Here is a 24,306-nt window from a genome sequence, read left to right as displayed (position 1 = left end):
GATTTTTAATTAACAACAATTTTGTTAACTTTAAAAAAATGACAGTTTTTGAAGAGTTGTACAATAATTTAATATGTTTTTAAAACAGTTATGAGAATATTATTATTATTATTATTATTATTATTATTATTATTGTACAACACGCGATATAATAAATTGAAATATAAAAAACATTTTTTTATGGCTAAAAAATTATTAAATTGACGGCATAAACGTTTTATTTTATTTTTTTATGTTAATAAAAACTTTTTTTTGTAATGTTGCAGCCTAGTGAAAATTGTTTAAATAGTTCATCGTGATATATACGAGTATACAAGTACTAGTAATACTACAATTGACTCATTTTTTTCGTTGAAAATCACTGATATTTTTATCTTTCTTTTATCATCACTTTTTTTGTTTCTGTCCAAACTGTAATGAAGAATTAAGTCTGAACTAAGTAGACCACATAAGAAAAGTGATGAATTTGGGATTTATCTAGTTAAAAATAATAATTTTGGTAGTTTTTCTTAAATTTTATTTTGAAACTTTAATATAGATATCTTATGTATTATAAAACATCAAGTAATGATGATTACTACACTGCAGGCTTTTATTTGTATTCTTTATTCTAATAAATATTTAGTGTGACATAAATTAGTTATTTTATTTTCCTCATTCCTCAATACAATGTTTTATATAAAAATTTTAAAAAGTAAGAAACAAAACAACTCTTTCTTAATAGATAGTACAATAATAATATGAAAAACATAAATGAAATAATAAAAGTAATTCGATAAACTTAAAAACAGTTAAAATGAACAAAAAATTTAAAAAAATTAATATTAATATTAGTTTCATAGAAATTACTTTTATTGATTTTATATTTTTATATATCAAAGTACATTTAAAAACATAGTCTATACAATTAATAATAAAAATAATTGAGCTATATATAAGAGCATAAATAAAAATTAATATTATTTCATATTTTCAATATTTGTATAAATAATATTATATAGATTTATGTTAATTATTTTTTTAAATAATAATGTATCCATCAAGTTTTATGTTATAAGCGTTTATTCCATTATTATTAGAATAAACAATCGTTTTGGTTTTGAGATATTTTTTGTAAGCAAATGTATATAATTTAATAATAAAAAAATAATAATACGTATTACAATATTGTATCGGAAATCAGAATGAACAATAACTATCTGTCAAGCATGCTTACATTTTTCAGTCGGGTTATTTATTTAAATATTTTTTTACTGTTTAATATTTGTATGTTTTAAAAAGTTGTTAGGTTATACGTATACTACTTAAATGAGATTTTAGTTTTATTGCTTATACTTTTTTTTTTAATTATCTCTAAACGTAGGAAATTTATTGATATATTAAAATAGTCCATAGTATTAAAGAATTTTTTTTGTTTTCTCATCTTTGTATTCAGACAATAACAATTATAACTAACATTTAATAACAATATAATATTGAACTTTCATAACATAATATTTATCTTAATAGGAATCTTAAATAAACTAAGTTATTTTAGTGAATTGTCTAGAAATTGTCTTTCTTTCAAACTTTCAAACAAATATTTCATCCAAATTTATATGATCTAGTTATCTGATTGCATTTTATAAATTTGTGTTTGATTATAATCAGCTCAGAATAACTATATTATAACCGTAAATAGCTTTAACTCGTATATTCTAAGTCATTCTATATTTTAAGGTTGATATTATTGTATTCATATAAATTCGGCAAGTTTGAATTAGTTTGTTACAGATAAATTTATTTTAGCTCCTTCAGACTGTTGTCTTGTGAAAATAAAAATATCATAATTTTAATATCAAAACAAATGATATAATTAATAAATAAACCACACGAATTAAACATGTATGTTAAGTAAAAACATATGTGTAATTTTGTCCATTATTATGAAATTATACATCATTATTGTTAGAAAATAATGAATATGATAAATTGTAGTAAAAAATAAATAGTATTATATTTTGTATATTATTTATTTTAAAAATGTCCCTGTCTATTTACTCGAAGTTAAGCAATGAATAGAAAGATGGTTGTACAAAAATAATAATAGACACAAAGTTGATAACATGAACCATTATATTCATGTACTCTTTTATGTTTTTGAGTTTTGTGAAAGGAAAAGCTAAAAAACAGAGAGCCAAGTTAAAGAAATACTCTTTTAAGACATTTCTATTATAGTGATTTTGTATTAAAAATGTTAACTATATGTATTACGTATAATTTTACTTCTCTATACATTTTTGGAATATATTTTTTATTTTTTATTTATGTATGTAATAATTTATATAACATTTAAAAATAATATTCGAAATTGAACGATCTCTTAAATAAATATTAGGCTTACCGTATAAAACGTGACACAGTATATAATAGTTAATAGTTGATTTTTTTAACTTTTTTTTTAGTAAAATGATTGATATTTTTTTTAAATTAGTGAAGATACATGTTTTATTGAAAATTAAATTAATTACTTTTATTTAGAATGTTTTAGATATTAAATGGAAGGATGATTGTATTGATATTACATTGATGTTTGTGTATGCGCATTTTTTGTGTCTCTAAACACTTTTTGGGGCAGTAAAAATTGAGGTTATAATTGGTAAAAAATTTGATCTAGTAAGTACTTAAGGGAATCAAAAATGAAAAATGTTTAAATATTTTTTTTAATTTTAATCAGGAAAAACAAAAAAAACAAAAATTAAGAAAAATGGGAATTTTTGATGAAATTGATTTTTTTTTCTTTGTATAACTCAAACACAAATATTATTATAAATACTCAAAATTTTCAAAAAATGTTTATATTATCGTTTTTTTATAACTTATTTACTATTCAGTTATTAAAAATATTTTAACTTTTTTCAAACTATTCATAAAAAGATTTTAGATTTTTATTTTTTCTATATAATATGTAAATAAAAAAATTGTTCGTTAGGTCAAAATTCTTGAAAATCTAATGTAAGATTCCACATTAATTGTTATTATATCTATACATACGTAATTAAATGATGATGTTATAGGCTTTGTCAGATCGTCTTCGCTCAGAATCGTTAATGGTATACAATGTATATCATTAAATTTTAATTTACCATACCTTTAATAGTGACCCACTCGACATCTAATGAACAGTTGAGTGGTACCCACTGGCTTGCCTTTTTGTTCAGTTTGAATTATTACATTAAATTATAAGCGTTAAGTAATAGAACGGATCGAAAATATTGAAGATTTCGTTTGAACGTATAGTTTCTTTAATAAAGTCAATATATTATCTCTTGGTATAATTTTTTGTGTACATTGACGCGGCTTCGGCGATTGTCGTGGTTTTGATCCGCGGAAAGCCGGTCGTATGATTGTATATGCTCGCACCGGTGTGGAGCCACACAAACAAGTTGGTTGTACAGATTCGGCAAAGACGTTCTTGGTAAACGTAACTTGGTGATTCCAACGAAGTTAACGAAGGACTTAAGTCCTTGTAGAGCCGTAGTTTTTTGGACAACATTCGGAACATCAGACGCTGTTAGATGTGCGACCAACGTGACACCCGAGCGATCGCTCGCGGCCGATGCTCGTCCGACGCGACTTATCTTCGCATCCCGTCTTGGCCTTTATGGCGTTGGTGTTGACTATATTGCGTCTTTACCCTTGGTGGTGGTGATTACAGTGTAGACCAGTCACTTCGGTGCCTGTACTTGTTACTAGCGACCGTTGCGCACCGTGTCAACATTAATATATATATATATATATTGTTGATTATTTATCGTTTTTGGTATAACAATACACATAATTTACATAAAATGATCTTTATAAGTTCGTTATATTTTAGTGTATAATTTATATAGAAATATTTTATTAAACGCGCTATTGCCGATGTAAACTAAATAACAAAAACTAATCTAAATATAAACAGTTATAGTATAAGATGAACATATTTTGCACGGTTCATTTCTATGGTTTATTTTCCATTATCTCGTAGATACTTATAAATGTAGACCTCTATTATTTTGACTATATTATTTTAGTATTACACAGTATTATATTATTTTATCTACTCAAACTATATTTGTCTGCGATAATTATAGCACTTTTTTATTTGATGGTATTTGATCATAATAAGAATTATAATTTATAAGTCTTTGTACATTAATCACGGTATATAAATTATAAAGTAACTGTAGAATTTTATTGATTTTTATTGCCAGCCACTATCCACATGTATATTTAATCAACTCCAAAGTATATATATTATTATCATCTTTGTGCGTTTTTTATACTCCATTTCTCACAGTCGGATAGTATATAATTGACGTGACGTATTTTACTACGTTTAGTATGTCTCATTTAACCGAAACACTCGATCCGACGGTAAGTGCTTATCGCTGTTGGATTTTAATAATAACGGTAACATTTAATGTACCATTATATATTATGATGTGGATTAATGATTATAAAATATAGACGCAGGTACCTATAAGGAGCTGGTTACCGTGTAAGTACACATGTACTTCTATATATACGAATTGTTTGAAAAGTGTTTGAATTCGTTTTTATTGCTTTTTTTCATGAACGATTTACAATCCGTGTATTATACACATACTATTCTATTAACATTTCAGCGCGTAACATACTTATATTTTATCAACAGTTGACGTTTGTAACAAAATTTAGTTATTTTTTGGTTAAATAAAAAACTGTTGCTAGTAAATATATCAAATCCTTTTAAATAACTCTGATATATGCCTAAGTTATATATTATCAAGACAAAACTGTTTAGATGGCGTATTTATACGTATATTGTATTTATGAAAAATTTAAAAATAAATAAACTAACAACGCATGTTAAGCCTAAACGATTCTCCACATTATAATTTTTATTTTATTTTTATTATATTTTATCACAGTTGATATAATTGGATAAAAGTTCATGATATATTGAAGTGAAAATGAATGAGTTGCAACGTAAAAAAAATGTTCTCTTGAATCAAAAATAATTTTTAAAAGTCAATGGAATTTTTGATACTTAAACATAATATCTTTGAAAAATTATAAAAAAAGATATCAAAAATATTCTAAAATTATATATATTTAAATTTATGACTTGATAGTTATTGAATTTATTTTAATATATAACAACACATTTTTTTATTTATTGCAGTAGTATCTAAATAAATATAAATTAGGTATGGTTTCTTTTGATAAATATATTTTATATTTATAAATACTGAAACATATTAAGAAATGTAAGAAATTGTATAAGTATTGATTCTTAGACAAAAAATGTAATCATTTGAGATACTTTCATTGTATTTTATGAATATGTTTTTGTGTTTATTGAAAGTCTTAACAATTTACATAGCTATAATTTTTGCGAATTTAAATGAAGTATATCATAAACTAAATAACTTCTTTCGTATTTCTATATGTAGAATAAATGTCGATGATTTTTTAAAGATCAATTGTTTTATGAAGTATTTGATTTTAATAATACCGTTTTTGATTACTTGATGAAATTACTAAATTTAATAAGTGTAAGTACAAAGGCATGTATTTTAAATACACGTCAATGTACATTTATAAATCATTAAACTTTAATATATAACTTATAACATTAAAATATTTTTTTTAATGTTACGAATAATTTTAATTAGTCGAAAAAAATTTTAAAAAAAAAATGTTAAAACAAGTTATTTATAATATTTAAATATTCTAATATCAAAGATATAATTCTTATATAATTTAAATATTGTTTACTTTAAGGTAAAAAAATTATTGTGTGTAATTGTGTAACTTCCTATACGAGCAAAAATGATATGCTATTGTATTTCAAATGCAGAATATAGATATTAAAGTTTTGACATTTAATTGTTGTAGCGAATTAATGTATTAAAAATATATGAATTTAAAAAAATACTATAGTTATTAATTATCATGTTATAAAATCTATACTATTTTTAGTTTATTTTCATAAATTGTCATTTTTTTAAAATAAATATTAAGCTTAATATGTAATACGTAATGGGTCTTACGTATTTTAATAATATCATGCTGAGAAAAAAGATCATTTAAATATTTATTGATCAAAAATACTTGCCATAAGACTTAAATTATAGTGTTGATATAGTTTTGGAATTAAAGTAAATGGAATATTATTTACGTTAGTAAATAATATATAATTTAAATGAAATATTCATCTCTAGGGGGATACTATAATCAAAAGTCATTGGAATAATAAAGACATATTAAATGTGAATTATATGATACGTCTTTATTAAAATTAATGTTTGTATTTTTCAAGTTAAGCATTAAATATATTAATTTACATAATGTTTATAATTTTTCAATGAACATTAAAAATATAATTCACCATAGACTATATTTTGTTATTTATTTATAAATTCCTTATTTTTAAGTTTATATTCATATAAATAATATATTTGTTTTTATATGATCAGTGTTTGTTTTAAAATTAATTTTTTTCTTTCTCTTCAATTTTTTGTAAAATCACTCATAATAAGAGTATTGTGATTCGTCATCAACCGCTGGAAACTGAATGTATTATAGAAGTATATAATATATATTCATGTTTATTTTTCATATTGAAAGAAAAATTGAATACAAATTTGTTGTTTTTATCGTGAACAATATTTTCAATGTAGAAGGGGGTCACCTTGGCGTCGCTGCCTGTGATAGGATATTATTAATAATTTACTGGGGAACGAATATTATTATACAGAAAAAAGATTACGTGATGTGGAGGCAGTAGCTTGGACAGGTAATATATTCTGGTCGATGTTTGTAATAATTCTTGAATGGTTAAAGTTCAGCTATACCCTCACCTCCTAACTATTGTCGACCATACACAAAGTTTGACGTCTACATGAAACGAAAAACGATAAAGCAGCAACAGAAGGATTTTCAGGTCATTCATATTGTATACGAGGGTTCAAAATATGGAATGTAAATCAAAATGAAAAGAAATATTTTTTTCCGTCTAGTGTTCCACTTCAGCAAAGGCCCTGTGGCGTTTGGTTTTAGAATTCCTACGCTTTACCGTACAATCTTATCGGCAAAGCGTTTGAATTGTAAAACCAAACCCCAGTACGAACATCACGTAAATTCGTGGAACCACATCGACCCCATCAATGAGAACGTGGCTTCCATTAAAAGTTTAATGCTAACCAATCTTTATTTGTATAGTGTATAAAGTTATATTAATCAATATTTTAGAATTTAAATTTGTGACATTTAATAAATGTATACATAATACAAATATACTTGTATGTGATATTAGTTAAAATAATAATATTAATAAAAAAAAAAAAATGTTATTATTAAGTATGTATACTATATAATTTTTTTTTTTTTTATCAATGAATTTAAATGTTTTATTAAATTTAATAAAATACGTATATAAAATAATTAAAATTATATTTTAAAATAAAAATATACACTTAATTATATTTTTTCATTGTGTTGTTTTAATATGAAATAGTATTATGTTTTGTGAAAATATGTCTATGTATTTAATCAACTATTTATCCAAGGTAAATAATAATATATCAAATTTCAATTGAAAAGTCAAACAGTGTTTTCATATAAAATTAAATGAAAATTATATTTAGGGTGATTTACTATGCTTACTTTTTTTTTCTTTTAGTAATTACTTTATTTTAATTCTGATTTTTGGAGTTTTTAGATATAAATTAAACCATATTTTCAAACTTTATTTTTCTATTACTTAAATTGTGTCCTATATTTACGAGTATACAAACTTTTGTTATTTATAAATAAAATCTCCACTTTTTTACTTTAAATTATTTAGTATACAGTTGTTTTAAAAATATTGATGTACTTAATTCAAAATTTAAACGACTAGTTTTTTGGTTATTAGAATATCTATACTAAGGATAACAGTTCTAAATGGTTGTTTTGTAAAAATATATAGTAGATGTATTATGAAATGTAATATTTATTAAAATGTAACCATTTTTACAAATTATAAACATTAATAGATTAATACGAATTTTAAATCACAGTTGCTTCATATCTTCTAAACTCATTATCATAGACCTAGATACTAGACTATCCTAGATATAGGATAGTAATCCTTTATACACATATTAAAATGACTCAAAAATTATTTTTTGTATTTTGGATTGATATGTTTAACATTTTAAGAACAATTATTTACTAAATAATTACCAGTAGGAAAGGATGGGGTCTCATTTTAAGAACAAAAGTTTGTATCACCATATGATATTCCTTAAATAGAACAAGATAATTATAAGAGTTTGGAAATAAAATGGTTTTTATAAGTTTACTTAAAAATTCTAAAAATCAGATTTTCAATAACTGAATTATTTAAAAAAAGGGAAAATGTACTTGGTGAGTCAACCTGTATATTATATTCATCAGAATATTTATTTTATCAGCAATTAATGATGGTTAATATGTATTGCAATATCTTATTATTATTAAAATTAATGTAATGCTTGATTAGACAATAAAGTACAATTATTTTAACGTAAATTTAGTTATTAAACATTTTAGTATAATATTAAGTATAATTAATAAGAACATATTTATTATACTACCATGCTGTTTAGTTCATTGTTGACTGAATAGGTAAATATAATAATTCACACTCGTTTAAATTTGAATTTAATAAATTAAAATGGTCATAACATACATCAACTTATAGTATCCTAATCATATTTGTATCATGTTGAATGGCCATGAGATTTTACCATGTATATACCATATTATACCATTGTACTATTTTATATTTGTGTATTATGTTTAATTAAATGTCACAATTTCCATTAGGTCCATACGTTATTATTTTATATTATTTATAGAATATGTACTAAGACCATTAATAAACAAACTATAAACTTAAAAATGTGTAAGTATTTATGAGATGCGGTGACATGCTCATGTACAATATACCTCATAAAATTGAATAATTTTGGTTTTTTTTTTTTGAAAAAGGAATACGTTTTATAAGTATTGATCTTTAATATTTGAGTTAACTCGAAACAGTTCCAGAGAGTTCTTCTTCAAAATACTCAAAGAAGTATAATTTATAGAATTAATTGTTTATTAAAACGAACATCGAAAATAGAATTTTTTAAATCAAAGTCTTATTATGCCTGCATTAAATCATCATATTTCAAATATTTAAAAATTATTGACATAAGACTAATTCACGAGGCGTGATAATATTTTAGAAAAGTGTTTATACTAAAGACACATACCTAAGCTTCGATTATCTTAATAATATGTGTTTTAAATTAATGCGATTATCTTTTTTAATCATTGTATTTGAGTGTTCGATTTGATTAATAATGCAAATTCATACTATACGATACTATTTTGTTTTCATTGAATGTTTGGTTTGTTATAGTTTCATTACTATACCGAGTGTTAAAACTAATTATTACCATCTATGATTATTAATTTAGATTCAAATTATATATTTTCAACATTATGTACGTAATATTGTTAATTATACATAATACTGAAAGATTTGAAAGCGTATGCAGTATTAGTATATTTTTTCGTTTTTATTTGACAATGTTTGTTGTAATTTAACATTTTTGAATCACGTATTATTTATTATTATTGTATTTAATAATGTTTTATTGAGCGTTACCCAATAGTACAGCAATATACAGCAAATATATATTGTTTTGTTTATGTAATAAGTATTGTATATGTTACTAAGTACCTATGTTACCTGTCCATATAAAATATTCCCTAATGGAGCGTTTCTTTTAGTAAATATAGGTAATTCAATTTCATTGTGAGAAAAATATCATAAAACGATAGAATATTGCTTCGTCTTTAAAAATTATATAGTTGGTCATAAAATATATTTATATGTATCGAAATAATAGTGTAAGGACGTTTCGTTGGAATAAGTAACAATCCTAGTAAAAAATCTATGTTAAACACATAATAAAAAATAAAATGTTTGTAGTTAAATTGCATTTGTGATCCAGTCAGTGTAACGATATCAGGCGAAATCCATTGAATAAACAATGATGACTTTCATGTGAATATGAAGTAGAGCATGGTAATATCTTTTTTTTACATAGTCGTGAATTTAAAAAATAAAAATAGTTTATTCTGCTTTACCTATTTTTCACATGCGAGGAATACGATTAAATTTATCTAGAAGTTCGAAGAAATAAAAAATCCAGATCAAAAAGCAACTTAGCGAAAAAAGAGTCAGAGGTTATGGCTTTTTTGGTCTTATGTACATGCATATACAGTTCGTTTCTTTTCCTCCTTTTAACTAGCAAATGGAATCTGCGATTCATGTCATATGGAATTTTACCTATACTTATGTGTTAGTAAAAATATATTTTTATAAGCGTGTGTATATGATGAGAGCGTTTGAAATAGGGGATGGACCTCACGCGTAGCTATATATATTGCTGAAAGAGAGCGCGATTTGTCTTGGTTGCCACAACATCCTTCTGGCAAGACCAATTTGGAACTGTCTATCCTTTTCTACACACATACACACTCATATACTGTAAAATAGATGGGAAAGAGAGGTGGGTCAGTATAATATAATGTTCTGCCACCGCATTCAATCCTCTTCTAAAGCTTTTGACCTGCCGCCGCTGTCATCTATATACAGGTCTAAGTCTTTTAGGATGCATAAGCCTCGTCCATATACAACGACAAAACCCCTTCAACGTGTACATCTCGATCCCATATACGATGATACGATAGTTCTATAAGGCCTATTTTTGTGGGCCACGCCAAAATCCAATAAAGGCGCAACAAATAGACAGGAAGATAACAGATTGTTTCGATATAAGATATACCTACGTGCGTGTACTGATGTATTTTATTTTATTCTTCGTCAAGTTTATTATTTATTTTTTCCATTTAAACGTCAGTATTCTAACAAAAAGAAACGTATACACTAGTAATGTACATTAGAATTGGATTCTGGTACTTTGTTTTTAATTAAATAATACAATATTGATCGTATAGTAACGTATAGTCTCCTAAACCTTTTTTAAAACTTAAAAATACGAGAATGAAATTAATCATGAAAATTATTTAGAAACTAGTCTTTTACAATCTATATTATAATACAAAAGTTAAATTAGATACGAAGATTTGAGAACTAATAAAAATAATAATACATGAATAAAAATAATCCGGGGTAGAACTGTAGAAGTATTACATTTGAAATACTAAAATATTTATTTATAATTATAGAATTTTTATTAATATTAGTTGACCATAGTGGTTAGTATAATAGAATATGCATATCATAATATAAGGTCAATCTAAGGTAAGCTGTAGAAGAAAAATAATAAAGTATATTTATTAATGACTTGAAATTTATAATTAAAAGTGCTAAGATAGAAATACAATTCTAAACTATGGCCAAACAGTGTTTATGTATACAGCTGTAAAAAGGGAAATGAGAGATTTTACTAACAAAATATAATAGGTAAAAATGTCGATAATTACATTTAAATTAGTAGGATTCAGACCTAGTTTGGACGGCTATTTGGCAGAATTTTTAGTTGGACACCCGTAGGTTTCTGCATGCCCGGTTGGAGGATGGCGGCCTTGCTACCTAGACAGTTGCCTGCCCAGAAAGCGATGCCGCCCGTAGCCGGGATTCGAACCAGCGACGGTGTGCGTCATAATCGACACCTTAGTCCGCTCGGCTACTCCGTCCTCCAATTTTATTATTATTGGGTACTTTGAACTCATCGGAGTTGAAAGTAGTAGATCACGGATTGATCAGGAAAGAACGAAAGTTGACAAGGAATAAAATGCGTTTTTATTAGGATTAATATTATTTGGCTAATTAATTTTTAGCGCTTGAGAAGATATTTGTTGTTTAATTTTAGACTCTCCTTAAATTTAGGCATGAGATCACTCCCATATAAGAAATACTTGTCTGTACTATGTTTGTCTTTGGTACCCAGCGATTTGAAAGGTGATCTTTCTCTCGTACTTATCACAATAATAAGAATAATGACAGAAGTTTAAAGTGTACCCATATAGTCTTAAAAGTTAGAAAGTTAGTTGAGATGGTCCACTCTTAGTTATGTATGGTATTTCTACCATACCACTGAATAATACTATCTTATCAGTATATCAATTTAGGCAACATATTTAATAATCGGTACAACAAAAATTATCAGCATCTTAATTTTTAAAATCAGTGGTAGAATAATGAAAGACGAAGAAAGAGATTGATTATTAAATTTATTTTTGAGCACTACTCCAGTAAAGTATAAAAGGTTTTTTTTTCTTCAAAATATTTATTTTTATTATTTCTGGCATACGGCATGATATAATAATTTTAGTTGTTGTTTTTATTATTGATTTTTATTAATATATATAGGTATATATATATTTATTTTAAACTCTTTGTTAATATCAAATGCTTGTTAGCATTAAGGCCTAAATATTAATCAATACAATATTTTGTACTATAATTTTTAGTTTTAAAAATTAATAGTTTTATGCAATTGTTTTTAATAAGCTGTAATTTAATCATGATAATACATGATATTAATGCCTACTTTCTAGGTTAAAGATAAAATATACGAAATAACCAATTCAAGTGACTATATGTCAGTAAAAAAATTATTGTGAGCAGAATGAATACCTATTTTTATATTTCTTAGCTGTCATATAAATTTTAACCAGAATTTGGACAGTCTGCAACTATCTTGAGACAATAAGTAATCATAGCTGCTAGCTGATAGTATGTATGTTAGAGTGCGTGCGTTGTGAGATATTATTACAACATCAATTCGTTATTAGAATCACAGCTAATTTACTATTAGATAGAAGAATATCTACTATACCATGATTTCGAATAATTTATTATCGTACTTATAATTTTATCAATAATAATACTAATACCATCTAACCAATTTCTTTAAAGACCAAAAATATAAAACCACCTAGTATCATCTTGGATATATTATATTATTATTGCCTATACATTTTAATATTACAATTTTTTAATACTTAGAACTCAATATTTGAATCAGAAAATATAAATAATGGTTCATATAATAAAGCTAAATAAGTCTTTTATGCAATGTCGTTTTATTGTTATTTATTTATAATAAGTCATTATAATAACCTAACCTAACGCGCTTCTTTGCCGTTAATAATTTTAATATAATGTACATTTAATGATTAAAATGCACCATTTAGGGAAAAAGTATTTAATACATTCAGTGCACTGTATTAAATACATGGAACTAATACTACTTACATTCTCATTAACATTGCCGATCTACTACTATTATTTATTATTTATTAATTTACCCGGCTTCACCCGTATGTAGTTTGTGTTTTCTCAAGATGACTGCAATGACGAATAAAATTAAATTGTAAATAATAGATCATTCATAGGAATATTTGATACAACTTTGTGAAAAAAAATTGGAAAAATGTTAAGTAGTGTCATTACAAAACGGAAACATAAAAAGGCCAGTTCATTTAGTATAAATAGGGATAAAAACACAATTCCCTCTCTCCCTTCTTTTAGGCGAAAAAAAAAATAAAAAATCGGACGACATGGTGATACCCTGGAAGGTATTTTGAACAACTCTGTAAAAAAAATTGGAAAAATGTTAAATAATGTCGTCACAAAATTGGAACAATCAAAATACAATCTCATTTCCCCCACTCCTCAGGCAAAACAAAAGAAAAATTGGTTAACGAGGTGATACTAAAAAAGATATTTTGAACAACTCTGTGAAAGAAAATTGGAAAAATGTTAAATAGTGTCGTCATAAAATGGCAATATATAAAAAAGCTTGTTCTTTTTTGTGTATAAAAATCTGAGTTATTTTATTATATTATTTATCAGAACAGATTATTTATATTGTGCGTCGCTATAATATTATTTACATATATAACCTAGTCACGCTTTTTTTATGTAACCATATGCGTTATAATATAATATATAATATACAAGCTTATATTTTATACTATTAGATTGGGCATTGGTAATAATTTTTTTTATTTTTTTTACAACTATTTGTATTTAATTTTTATAATTATTGTTAAAGAATAGAACTTTACAAGGCGATGTTTTTAATTTTAATTTGTAGTATAAAATAAAATGTCAAAAAACTTAAATATTTATTTCACCGCTTTTCCATTATAATATACATTGTTATGAATTATATATTTATGTGACGCGTCTCCATTATTATTTGGAACAGATATAAAATATGGACTAAATAAATTTAGAAAACTATATATAAGTATTACCTTTAATGATTAACTATAATAATTTACTGGTTGACTTAAATTCTCTATCGTTTTATCAAAACATAATGTACTTATGTTTACGAACAAGGCAAGTAAACAAAAAATGTAGACAAAAAAAATAATATATTGGACTTTTTAATATAGAATTACAAAATTATGAATATTTTATTGTTTTAGAACAATATTTAATTTATCTAAACCACGCGTATTATATTTTGGCTTTTCGTTCTTAGTTCTATATATTGTACGCTTTATTGTAGATTTCCTTCGGGTTTTATAGTTTTTTTTCCCGTTTCACTAATATTTTAAGAATTTCTGGGAAACAGGTATCCATAAATTATTCATAAACTATTTTTGTGTACCTATATAAATATAAATCCTCGTTTTGCTCTTTGAATACGAAATAATATTTATGCTTTTTGCGAACGTTAGGACAAAATTTATTTCTTTAACATCCTCAGAAATACGTTTTACCAGAAATGGCAAAATTTCAATAACACCTTTTGTTTCAATAGCATTATTAGCCTTTTTTTTGATATTTTCACTATAAAATGTTTATGATTGTATTACTATACATACGTATAATGTATTGTATAATATAATAGTGACTCATTCGTGTTTATGATTTGTTTCAGAAGCTGACTACACGCTGGACGATTCTTATTGGAATCAGGAGAGTCCTGTTGGTGAGTAGTTTTGAATGATATTACCATTGTTATATTTTGTATTTAACCTAGTTATTTTTCTTCTTCGTTCGGTTGTTTCATTGTTTTAATAAATTCCAAATTTTTATTACGACAATTATTACAATAATAATAATAATAATAAAAAATACAAATTTATACTACGCGTCTCTTGTCTGTAATGATAATGTATATATATATATTTATTTTTTTTACCCATGTTGACCCATTTACTCCCTGTTGCTAATAATTTATGGATTCAAATTACTCCCCCTCCGTCGCTATTAATTTATTTCATTCGTATGTGCCCCGTGTACAAACAAACATAACACTCATTTATCTATTCTATATTGCGGACGATCTATGTGTTAAAAACGTATTAAACACGCAGTAAATTTATTAAAACGGGACAAGTATGACTTGCAATTAGTGGTTTTTGTAGGGTTATTCAACCGACGGCATAATAAATGGACAACATAACGATATTTCTGGTAGCCTGGTTTCGTGAGCCCGTTTTTCTAAAAAATATTTTTCCTGTTATATTATATGGCTGATAGGAATATTATTATTATGTTTCCCTTGAGCACGAAGTTAATGGGAACTAAATTTGATTTTAAGCCTTAGAGTCTTAAAATGTTTAGTGTTCTGTAAAGTGTAAATACGCTCGCTCATTCTGCAACGTCTGTACTTTATTTATTTATTTTTATTATATGTTTATTATAACGATATTATTCACAAAAAAATGATATAACCTACGTTTATATCAGATAACATGTAAAAGTTATTTACAAAATCTTTAAATTATTAAATACTATACTATATTATTTTTTTTTGTTTTAAGTTAAATTACGGTAAATAAAGTTTTTAATTGAATAATTGCTATTTATTATAATATTTATTAAACAAAGTCTACACACTTTAAATCACCGCCGTTCTATATGTTTAAATAATAACTGTTAAAATAAAATAATTATTTAGACTATAGGTAATACTATCGCTGTTATCACACTATATTATAACGTTAATATAGTATTATTTATTAATTTAGTAACATAAGTTATAAATCGAATAAATAGTTATTTATAGTTCCATACGTTGATAATTTATAATTGGTTTTAAGCTCAAGTTCAAATATTTGTTAGCCATAGCTACTGACAATTCAAAATTTGGGAAAACAGTGTAACGACCGATAGTATTGACCTGTGTATTTAGAATGGATTAACTAAGTATAAGAAAATTGTTTCCCGCTGTGTACGTGTGTCATATATGGTATATACGTATACTTTTATAATGTCAATGTGGACTATATAAAAATTTTCAGCTGATCAAAACGCAAAAACGTGCGTTAGTTTTGAAATTTGGTCCAATTGGATATGTGTACTGATAAGGGTTTTAATTTCAAATCAAAAAAAAGATAGAAATGCATGTACATCAAACTCTAAATTAAATTTCCGCTATATAAAAAAAGGTGTAGTATGGTTTAATTTAGAGCACTCAGACCTTTAAAAATTCTTAAAATTATAAGTGATTTAATTTGGTACAAAATATAATTCTGTTACAATTGACATAAATTTGGAGGAATCTTCGATTGAAATAATAATTTTTTGATCAATTGTCTCAACAATGAAAATTTTATAATTTAAAAAAAATATATAATGATAGCTAAAATCACAATAGTTATACCTCAATTTATTTGAACTATTATTATTCTACAAACAGAATACATAAGTAGAAACTGTTTTAATTTATTGTGCATTAAAATCTTTTAGTGTGGATTAGTTTGCTTAGTACTTCATTATGGGTCATTTGTTTAGAGCCCTTGTTAGTTTGGGAAAATTGACTTATTACTTGTTAGAAAGTGTATAAGTGCAACATGATATTTTCATTTAACTTAAGCTTTTAAATTGGGTAGGCTATAACTTTATTTAAATATTTTGTTGAACTATTAAAACAAATTTAAGCTTTTGTATTTTATAAAAATCAATATAAAATACGTTTAACTTAGCTAATTTAAATTCAAAAATTTAATTAATTTAAAATATTTAAAATCTTTTTAAAATAAAACTTACTTTTTTTCATGACTCATTTCATATATCAATCATATAATCATTGCGAGTAATTAATGTGTAATATTACTTATTAATTATTTTTCATTAACTTAAGCACATATATTATATATATATATATATATATATAAATTTATCTTAAATTTTCATTTTTAACTCGACTATTCGTTCTAAATAAATGTGTATTATTATAGTTAAATATTTATATTTTTGGCTTGTATTGCATAAATATAATTTTTTTTTTTGTGTTTTACTTATTATTACATTTTTAATAATCTAAAATAATAATTATTATTTATTTTTAGGTACTACTTAAAATATAATTTGTCTTTGATTCTATATATTTTATTGAAACTTTGAACAAAATATAAATGTTTATTCTGTTTTGAAATTTAGAGATTTGTTTAGCAATCCGTGAAATAATATTTATATTTATCATAAATAATTTTCATATTTCGGATTGTGTAATTATTTAAGGTATCCTTAATTAAACTCAGCAATTATATCATAATATTAATATCAGATTTTTTTGTATGTATAGTAGTCATTTAATAAGAATAAGTCAATAAGATTTGTTCGTTTGACTTCTATATCGAGTTATTTATTTAAAAATATAAAAAAATGTCTGTAGATTTTCTGATACATGAGATGCGTTGTTAAACAATAATGGAGGAATATAATAAAATAAAATATACTTGCAACGCTGTTAGAAGTGGTGGAGTTTAGTATCCTTTGATGTTTCAACGAGAAAGTTTTGACTTACCAATAATAACGCTCATGGTTGTAGTGTTGGAGGAGAAGAAAAAGTGGCAGTCTATTGCCAAAGATCTTAGATAGGATTTACAAGACTGGGTGGTGTTTGTAGTTCATAGTTTTACATGGGGTCAGGATACCGAAGGGCTCTCGACCCCGCAAAGCAGAAAGGAACTGTGTTATAACGAAATTATACCCTTTCGTTCGACCTGGCGACAGCCATACATACCCTCGTGACGTTTTCAACAATGCACAGGGTGTGCGCAGAGTGTGCACAATAGAAAAAAAAAGTAAAGAATATAAAGAAAACGATACTTAGCCCCCGGACTCGGGTAACACTTGACTTTTAAGACAATGGGCAGCTGAGAGCCACGGAACGAAATTGTATATAACCACCGGAGGGCTCTCTTCCTATGTCAATTGGAAAGAGAAGAGTACGAGCTGGATGGTGGTGACCTATTATTGTTATATATTATTATTGTGGTCACATCCACACTGTCGTTGCCATACATATACATATGTGGTATCATACATTCCTGTGAATGGGCGTGAGCTGAGTAGTATGCTGCAGAGGCGAAGCCATCGTTTTCAATGAGTATATTATTATAGTAAAATTATAGTCTATAACACAGAATTGCAGGTAGAAAATTTAAAGTAACCCATGATGTTTTATAATAATTAAATCTATTATAATTGTCGGAGTTCTTTATAGTATGATTTCATCAAAGCAATGTCATATCAAAACTACCTACGACTAAAAAGTAAATCAATTAAAACTGTACATTTATTCAAAAAATACATAATTATTGCTTTTCACTTTATTAAATATGTTAAGTAAAATAATTAAATTTAAATTTAATAAAAATATATTTTTTAAAACTTCTAATACTTCAAAAAAAATAAAATTCTCATGTAATAAAAAAATCATTTTCGGATAGCTATTAACATTTTAAATATGTTATGTTATTAAAAATGGTTATGTATAGTGATACTAGTAGGAAATTTCTAGAAGAAATTTAATGACAACATTCTTTTAATGATTGTTTATGCTTATATATATTTTATTAATTCGGGATTAATAATTATAGAATATAAATTATTTAAATAATATCATATATATATATATATTGAGTGTACTATAAAGATTAATCTTATAAGAATTATTTAGTTAAAAAATAAAGTCAAACTTATGAAATATATTTCTAAATTTAATTTAAAAATTTCTGAAATTTGTATAATATTAATAAATCAATGTAAAGTTATATTTAAAATGAAGAATTAAATTACATAATTACATTTCAGAAATTTTTTGAAATTTTTGAAAATTTCCTTTTAAAGATTTCTCAAAAATAAAATTTCCAAAATTTAATGTCTCTAGTTGTGTATTAGAAAATATTATATACATAAATAATATAAATAAAATTCACAAATTACAAATGTATTATAAATTCAAACAAAATAACTTGCTTTGGATATTCAATTTCTTTATTATCCAGTTAATACTAATAATTTAAAAAATAAACATAAAATAATTAATAATAAATTAATAAATATACAAATACCTCAAAACATTAATACTTAACAAATATATAAAATTTAATAAATTTTAAAGTATATAAATATATATGTGTGTAAGTGACTATGAATATTAAACAGGAATATTTAATTTGGAATATTAATAATAGAAATAGTTATGATTGATAGGCGTTGGTAATGTAATAATTCACTAATTAAAATATAATTTTGAAAAATTATGTTGCTGTTTAGTTTAAAACTTGTCAATAGTTAATTAGCTTACAATTTAATATAAAATTTTATAATGTATAAAAAGTATTAACTCAATTTATTATTTGTAACAAAAATAATGTATATATTTAATTATTTGTAAAAAGGTGAAAAGAAAGATAGATATCTGAAAATTAATTCTAAATAATTGATTAGGTAAAACTAGAGTAAATACAATTTCAGTAATTCAATGTTATTTTTTTAAATCTTACCTATATTTTCATAAAAAAATCCACATTTTGTATTCATATTTACTTAAGATTCAATTTTATAAACATTTATTCTATATTTTTTTAAATTTTGATCAACTTATATAGTTCCTACAGTTTTAAGAAAATATATTCAGTTTACACATAATTTTTAATAAAAAAAATAGCTTATTCCAAACACAATCATTTTCAATACATTTTTACAAACTTAATATTTAAATCTATTTAAAAATTATAATACATTTCAAGTCATTTGAATGCTTCATTAATTCATAACAAAAATTGTAGTGTTATAAATAATGTTAGTTCTTTATTATCTACATAAAAACTGAATATTTTTAGCTTAAAAAAAGTTTGCTGTAATATACTTTCCATTTATAACTGAAATTTAAATAATAGGTAAATATCTATGTTTGATTTTCATTAAATGTATATGTTAAGAAAATCTTCAATACCTTTATAAAGTCATTATTTCATAACAATACCTTGAAGGGTAGTAATTAACTAAACATCTTGGTATTTTAAAAATAATAAATAGAAATTTATGATAAATAAATATCTTGAAATACTCTAAAACTAGTTCATTAATTTATCACACAAAACTAAACGTGTTCATTTTTAATTAATTAGACATCAAGTTATACATTCTTCTTAATAGATTAAAATTTTTATCTGAAGAAAAATAGATTTTATTGATTAAGTTAGGTATTTTTAAATTTTAAATATCCACACCATAATTATGTAGATAATATTGAGTAAATTAAATGAATAAATTATATTTGTAGAGTTTAAGAAATTTTATTTTATTTATTATTACTTAATTATTTGTAATAAAGAAAAACTTGCTCTAACACCAACACTAGAGAAGTTTATTGGTCGAAAATAGAGTATGAAATTAGTGTGGTTAAAGTTTTTATGAAAAAAGGAAAACTTTCGATGAATCAGAATAATTTTTTGAACCTCAAATACAGCTGCTGATATTATTAATGTGTTAAACTTATGGTTTAAAAGGGAAATATTTATGTTTGAGAAAACTTTATCGATAAATATTTTGAAATAAACGAGTTTTAAATACTGAATTTGGTATACCAACTAATGTATCAATGTAGCAGTGCAGTAAAATAATATCACTTTAATATTATACTTGCTTTTTTTATTTATAATAGCAACGTATATTAAATCGTATTTTGAATAAGGTGTATAGATTAATTAAGGTAATTTCAAACTTTTAACAAAGATTTAATCTATATATATATATATATATATATATATATATTTTAAATAAATATATTCCAACATTAAAATTATCAGTATTTGATTTAAATCTTGAAGTAAAATTCGAAATTAAGAAAATATATTTTACTTGTTTTTTGTATGAAATAAATTATTTTAATATCGATATATAATAATTATATGCCACTTTGGTGGACGTAGTTTTGTTTCATGTCTAGGGGTTTGAAAATTAGGAATAAAAAAAAAAAAATGGATAAAGACCGAATGTTGAACCCTTGTAAAAATAGCATGGTAGAATGTGGTAATTAATTTGAAAGCTATAATAAATAAACGTATTCGGAACACGTTTTTGAGCTTCTAACGGAGTTCTACTCACTGAAACTTCATCGTAGTCTTTCGACATTAGTCTGTATTTTTTCTTGGTTTCACAGAAACTATATTAAGTGATAAAATAAAATTTACCCCTAGTACCTTACATATATATTAGATATATTAGATTTTCAAACTTAAAACATCCCACACAAAGCTTTTTGAGTATAACTACAGCAAAAAAAAAAAAAAAAAAATAAAATAAAATGTTTGTGAAAAAAGAGAATACACACACACACACACACACACACACACACACACACACACACATATATATATATATATGTTATTTCCTGCCATATAATTTACTTTAAAATTACAATTTAAAAACAATTTTAAACATTTTAGAAATAAATTAAATATTAAGTAGGTGCTAAAAGTAAAAGACTAAAAGTAGCAAGTTGTTTGATTTATTAAATATAATATTAATATATTACACATAAATAAAATAATAATTTTTTTTTATGTATGCTCATGACCCATGCAATTCCGTTCATTTAAATTAAAATTGTTTTTGGTATTTCGTTTAGACGTTATGTAGTTATAAACATAAATATATATTATTAATCATGAACATTTTATTAGTTAGTATATAAATATATTTAACACAAGCACGCAATGTGTACAGTACGTATTTACATCAAAGATTTTAATTCATTATTTTGCTAATCTTATTACACATCCAATATTTTTCTAAAAAGATATCAATAAAGTTAATTGAAATCACATATACATAAGGGAAGTAATTCAATTTTTCCCCTTAAATTTCTTGCTTCAAAACTTTGGGATAAGGTATAAAACTGTCTGTGATTTATGTACACGAAACTCTATGCTTTTGATAACTACAGTAGAATTTAAAAGCAATTTTCCGAAAAAAGTTTATGTGAAATTAAAGAAGTGTTTGACTAAGAATATATATGTTTTATTTTTCCTATTTATTAAGTTAAATTAAATAAGTTGAAAAACATTTAGCAGCTATAATAATATTATTATACAATAAATTTGTTAGAAACAACTTTTCTTCGCTAGGTAATTTTTCTTTAGTAGCAAATTACTAGAAAATTTATCTCCTAGATGAGTCATTAAATACATCTATATACATATATATAAATTATGATCATCAAGAATTCAATTTTTGTTTATATACAGTATAATAAAACAAAAAATCATACCTTAATTTTTTTGCTTACTTATACAATGTAATGTGTACCCCCCTTATGATTCCAAAACCTTTGAAATTTGAATGACTACAAAAATACACTGAACACTTATGGGTAATGGGTCACCAAGATTTTTGATATATATATATATATATATATATATATATATATAAACTATTACTTGAAAGATTACACATCAACAGATTAAAAAATGTTATTTTAGTTCACTTCTAGACAGTTTTTTCTGAACATAAATTATTATTATATATATAAAGAATTAATACATATCTTTATAATTTTCATTTTATTGAATTGTTTATTTCTCTATACAATCATATTTAATTTATTTCAGTACAAATTTATACATCAGACTCTAATTTTATAGGTCTGATATATTCAGATGGTCTTTTTTAAACTAAGCAATACAAAAATTGTTCTGTTGTACATGGTATAGGTTAAACAATAAAAATGGCTCACGTATAAGAACGTACTTGTTGATCACTCCTCATTATTGTTTTACACAAAATCATAAATAAAATTTTTTTTTAAGATTTTATGTAGTTAAAAATAGATAGGTTATATTTACGCTGCAATACATTTAATTTTTTTTTTTTTTTAATTATAACCATCCAATCGGTAAACTCTAAATAAATATACTAATAGAATTTTATCCGATTGCCATAAATATTGTCACATATTATATTAATAGCTTAGTATAGAGGAATTTAGGATATTTGTATATTACATGATGATTATATCAGTTTTAAAATTGTAGCATTATTTTTCAAGAAAATAATAAAATAAAATAATTTATTTTCATTAAATAGGTATTCATATGAGTAAAACGCCATACTATAGATTATATTTAGTATAAATAGTAGATACAGTAAAAATATTATTTATAAAACTTAACCGTCAAGAATACTAGGATATAAGATATTATTGATATTCAATTTGAAATTCATAATAAATCGTATTTTAAATCGCTTAGCAATTGTAATGTGTTTTTATTTTAAATATTATTTCATTCATAAAAATGATAATGAACGATTTTATAAATTTATTTCATATATATATTAATTGAATACATGAGTAACTATTTTGCATGTTACATAGTTAAATAATATGCGCATTAATTACTTATCTCCTCTATACATCACTTCTCCCTTCAATTGAAATATTTTGAGGATAAAAAATAATTATTAACTAATAATCATATATAAAATACATAATATATGCGTGAAAATATTAAATCGAAGGGATTACTTAATTTTTATATATTTTTTATTTATTATTCATATTTTATTTATGTAAATAAAAACTAGATTCTGTATCCTATCTAAACAAATTTATCAAGCCCTGCTTATGTTTTCCCTCTTAAATGTTTTCTTCGTTTTGTTATAAGTTATAAATCATCTTGCATATAAATGATGATACGCATCGCATAATGCATGATAAATACTAGTATTGTTTTTGAATAGATTTTGAATATTGTTTCAATGAACAGTAAAATTGAGTTCCCAAGTTCGTGATCCGAAAGAGAATTGTTTTTTTTTTTTATTTGTTAGTTTTCAGAGTTTTTACAAAAAATATGAAAAAGCACCCAGTCAATTTTCTCAAGCGATATTCATATCAAAATAAACAACGTTATTCATTTACTACAAAAAATATGAATTTCTATCGCAGTGTTTTAAAATACCTTTCTCCCTCAAAATTCAACGAATTAATA

General features: G+C 23.9%; 1 protein-coding gene across 2 annotated transcripts in view; it reads left to right on the top strand.

The window, feature by feature from the left end:
* The window catches only part of LOC112598701 (disintegrin and metalloproteinase domain-containing protein 11), a 235,438-nt gene that overhangs the window by 123,822 nt on the left and 87,310 nt on the right, over positions 1-24,306 (top strand). For both annotated transcript variants that reach the window (XM_025345244.1, XM_025345245.1), the window contains exon 2: positions 14,955-15,005. In XM_025345244.1, coding sequence (XP_025201029.1) covers positions 14,955-15,005 — 51 coding nt within the window. The remainder of the gene's footprint in view (positions 1-14,954; positions 15,006-24,306) is intronic.

Source organism: Melanaphis sacchari, unplaced genomic scaffold, assembly GCF_002803265.2.
Source record: "Melanaphis sacchari strain LSU unplaced genomic scaffold, SCAv2.0 Contig4_pilon_pilon, whole genome shotgun sequence".
Taxonomy (NCBI): domain Eukaryota; kingdom Metazoa; phylum Arthropoda; class Insecta; order Hemiptera; family Aphididae; genus Melanaphis; species Melanaphis sacchari.
The sequence above is the reverse complement of the archived record's forward strand: the minus strand, read 5'-3'. Positions and strand labels throughout refer to the sequence as shown.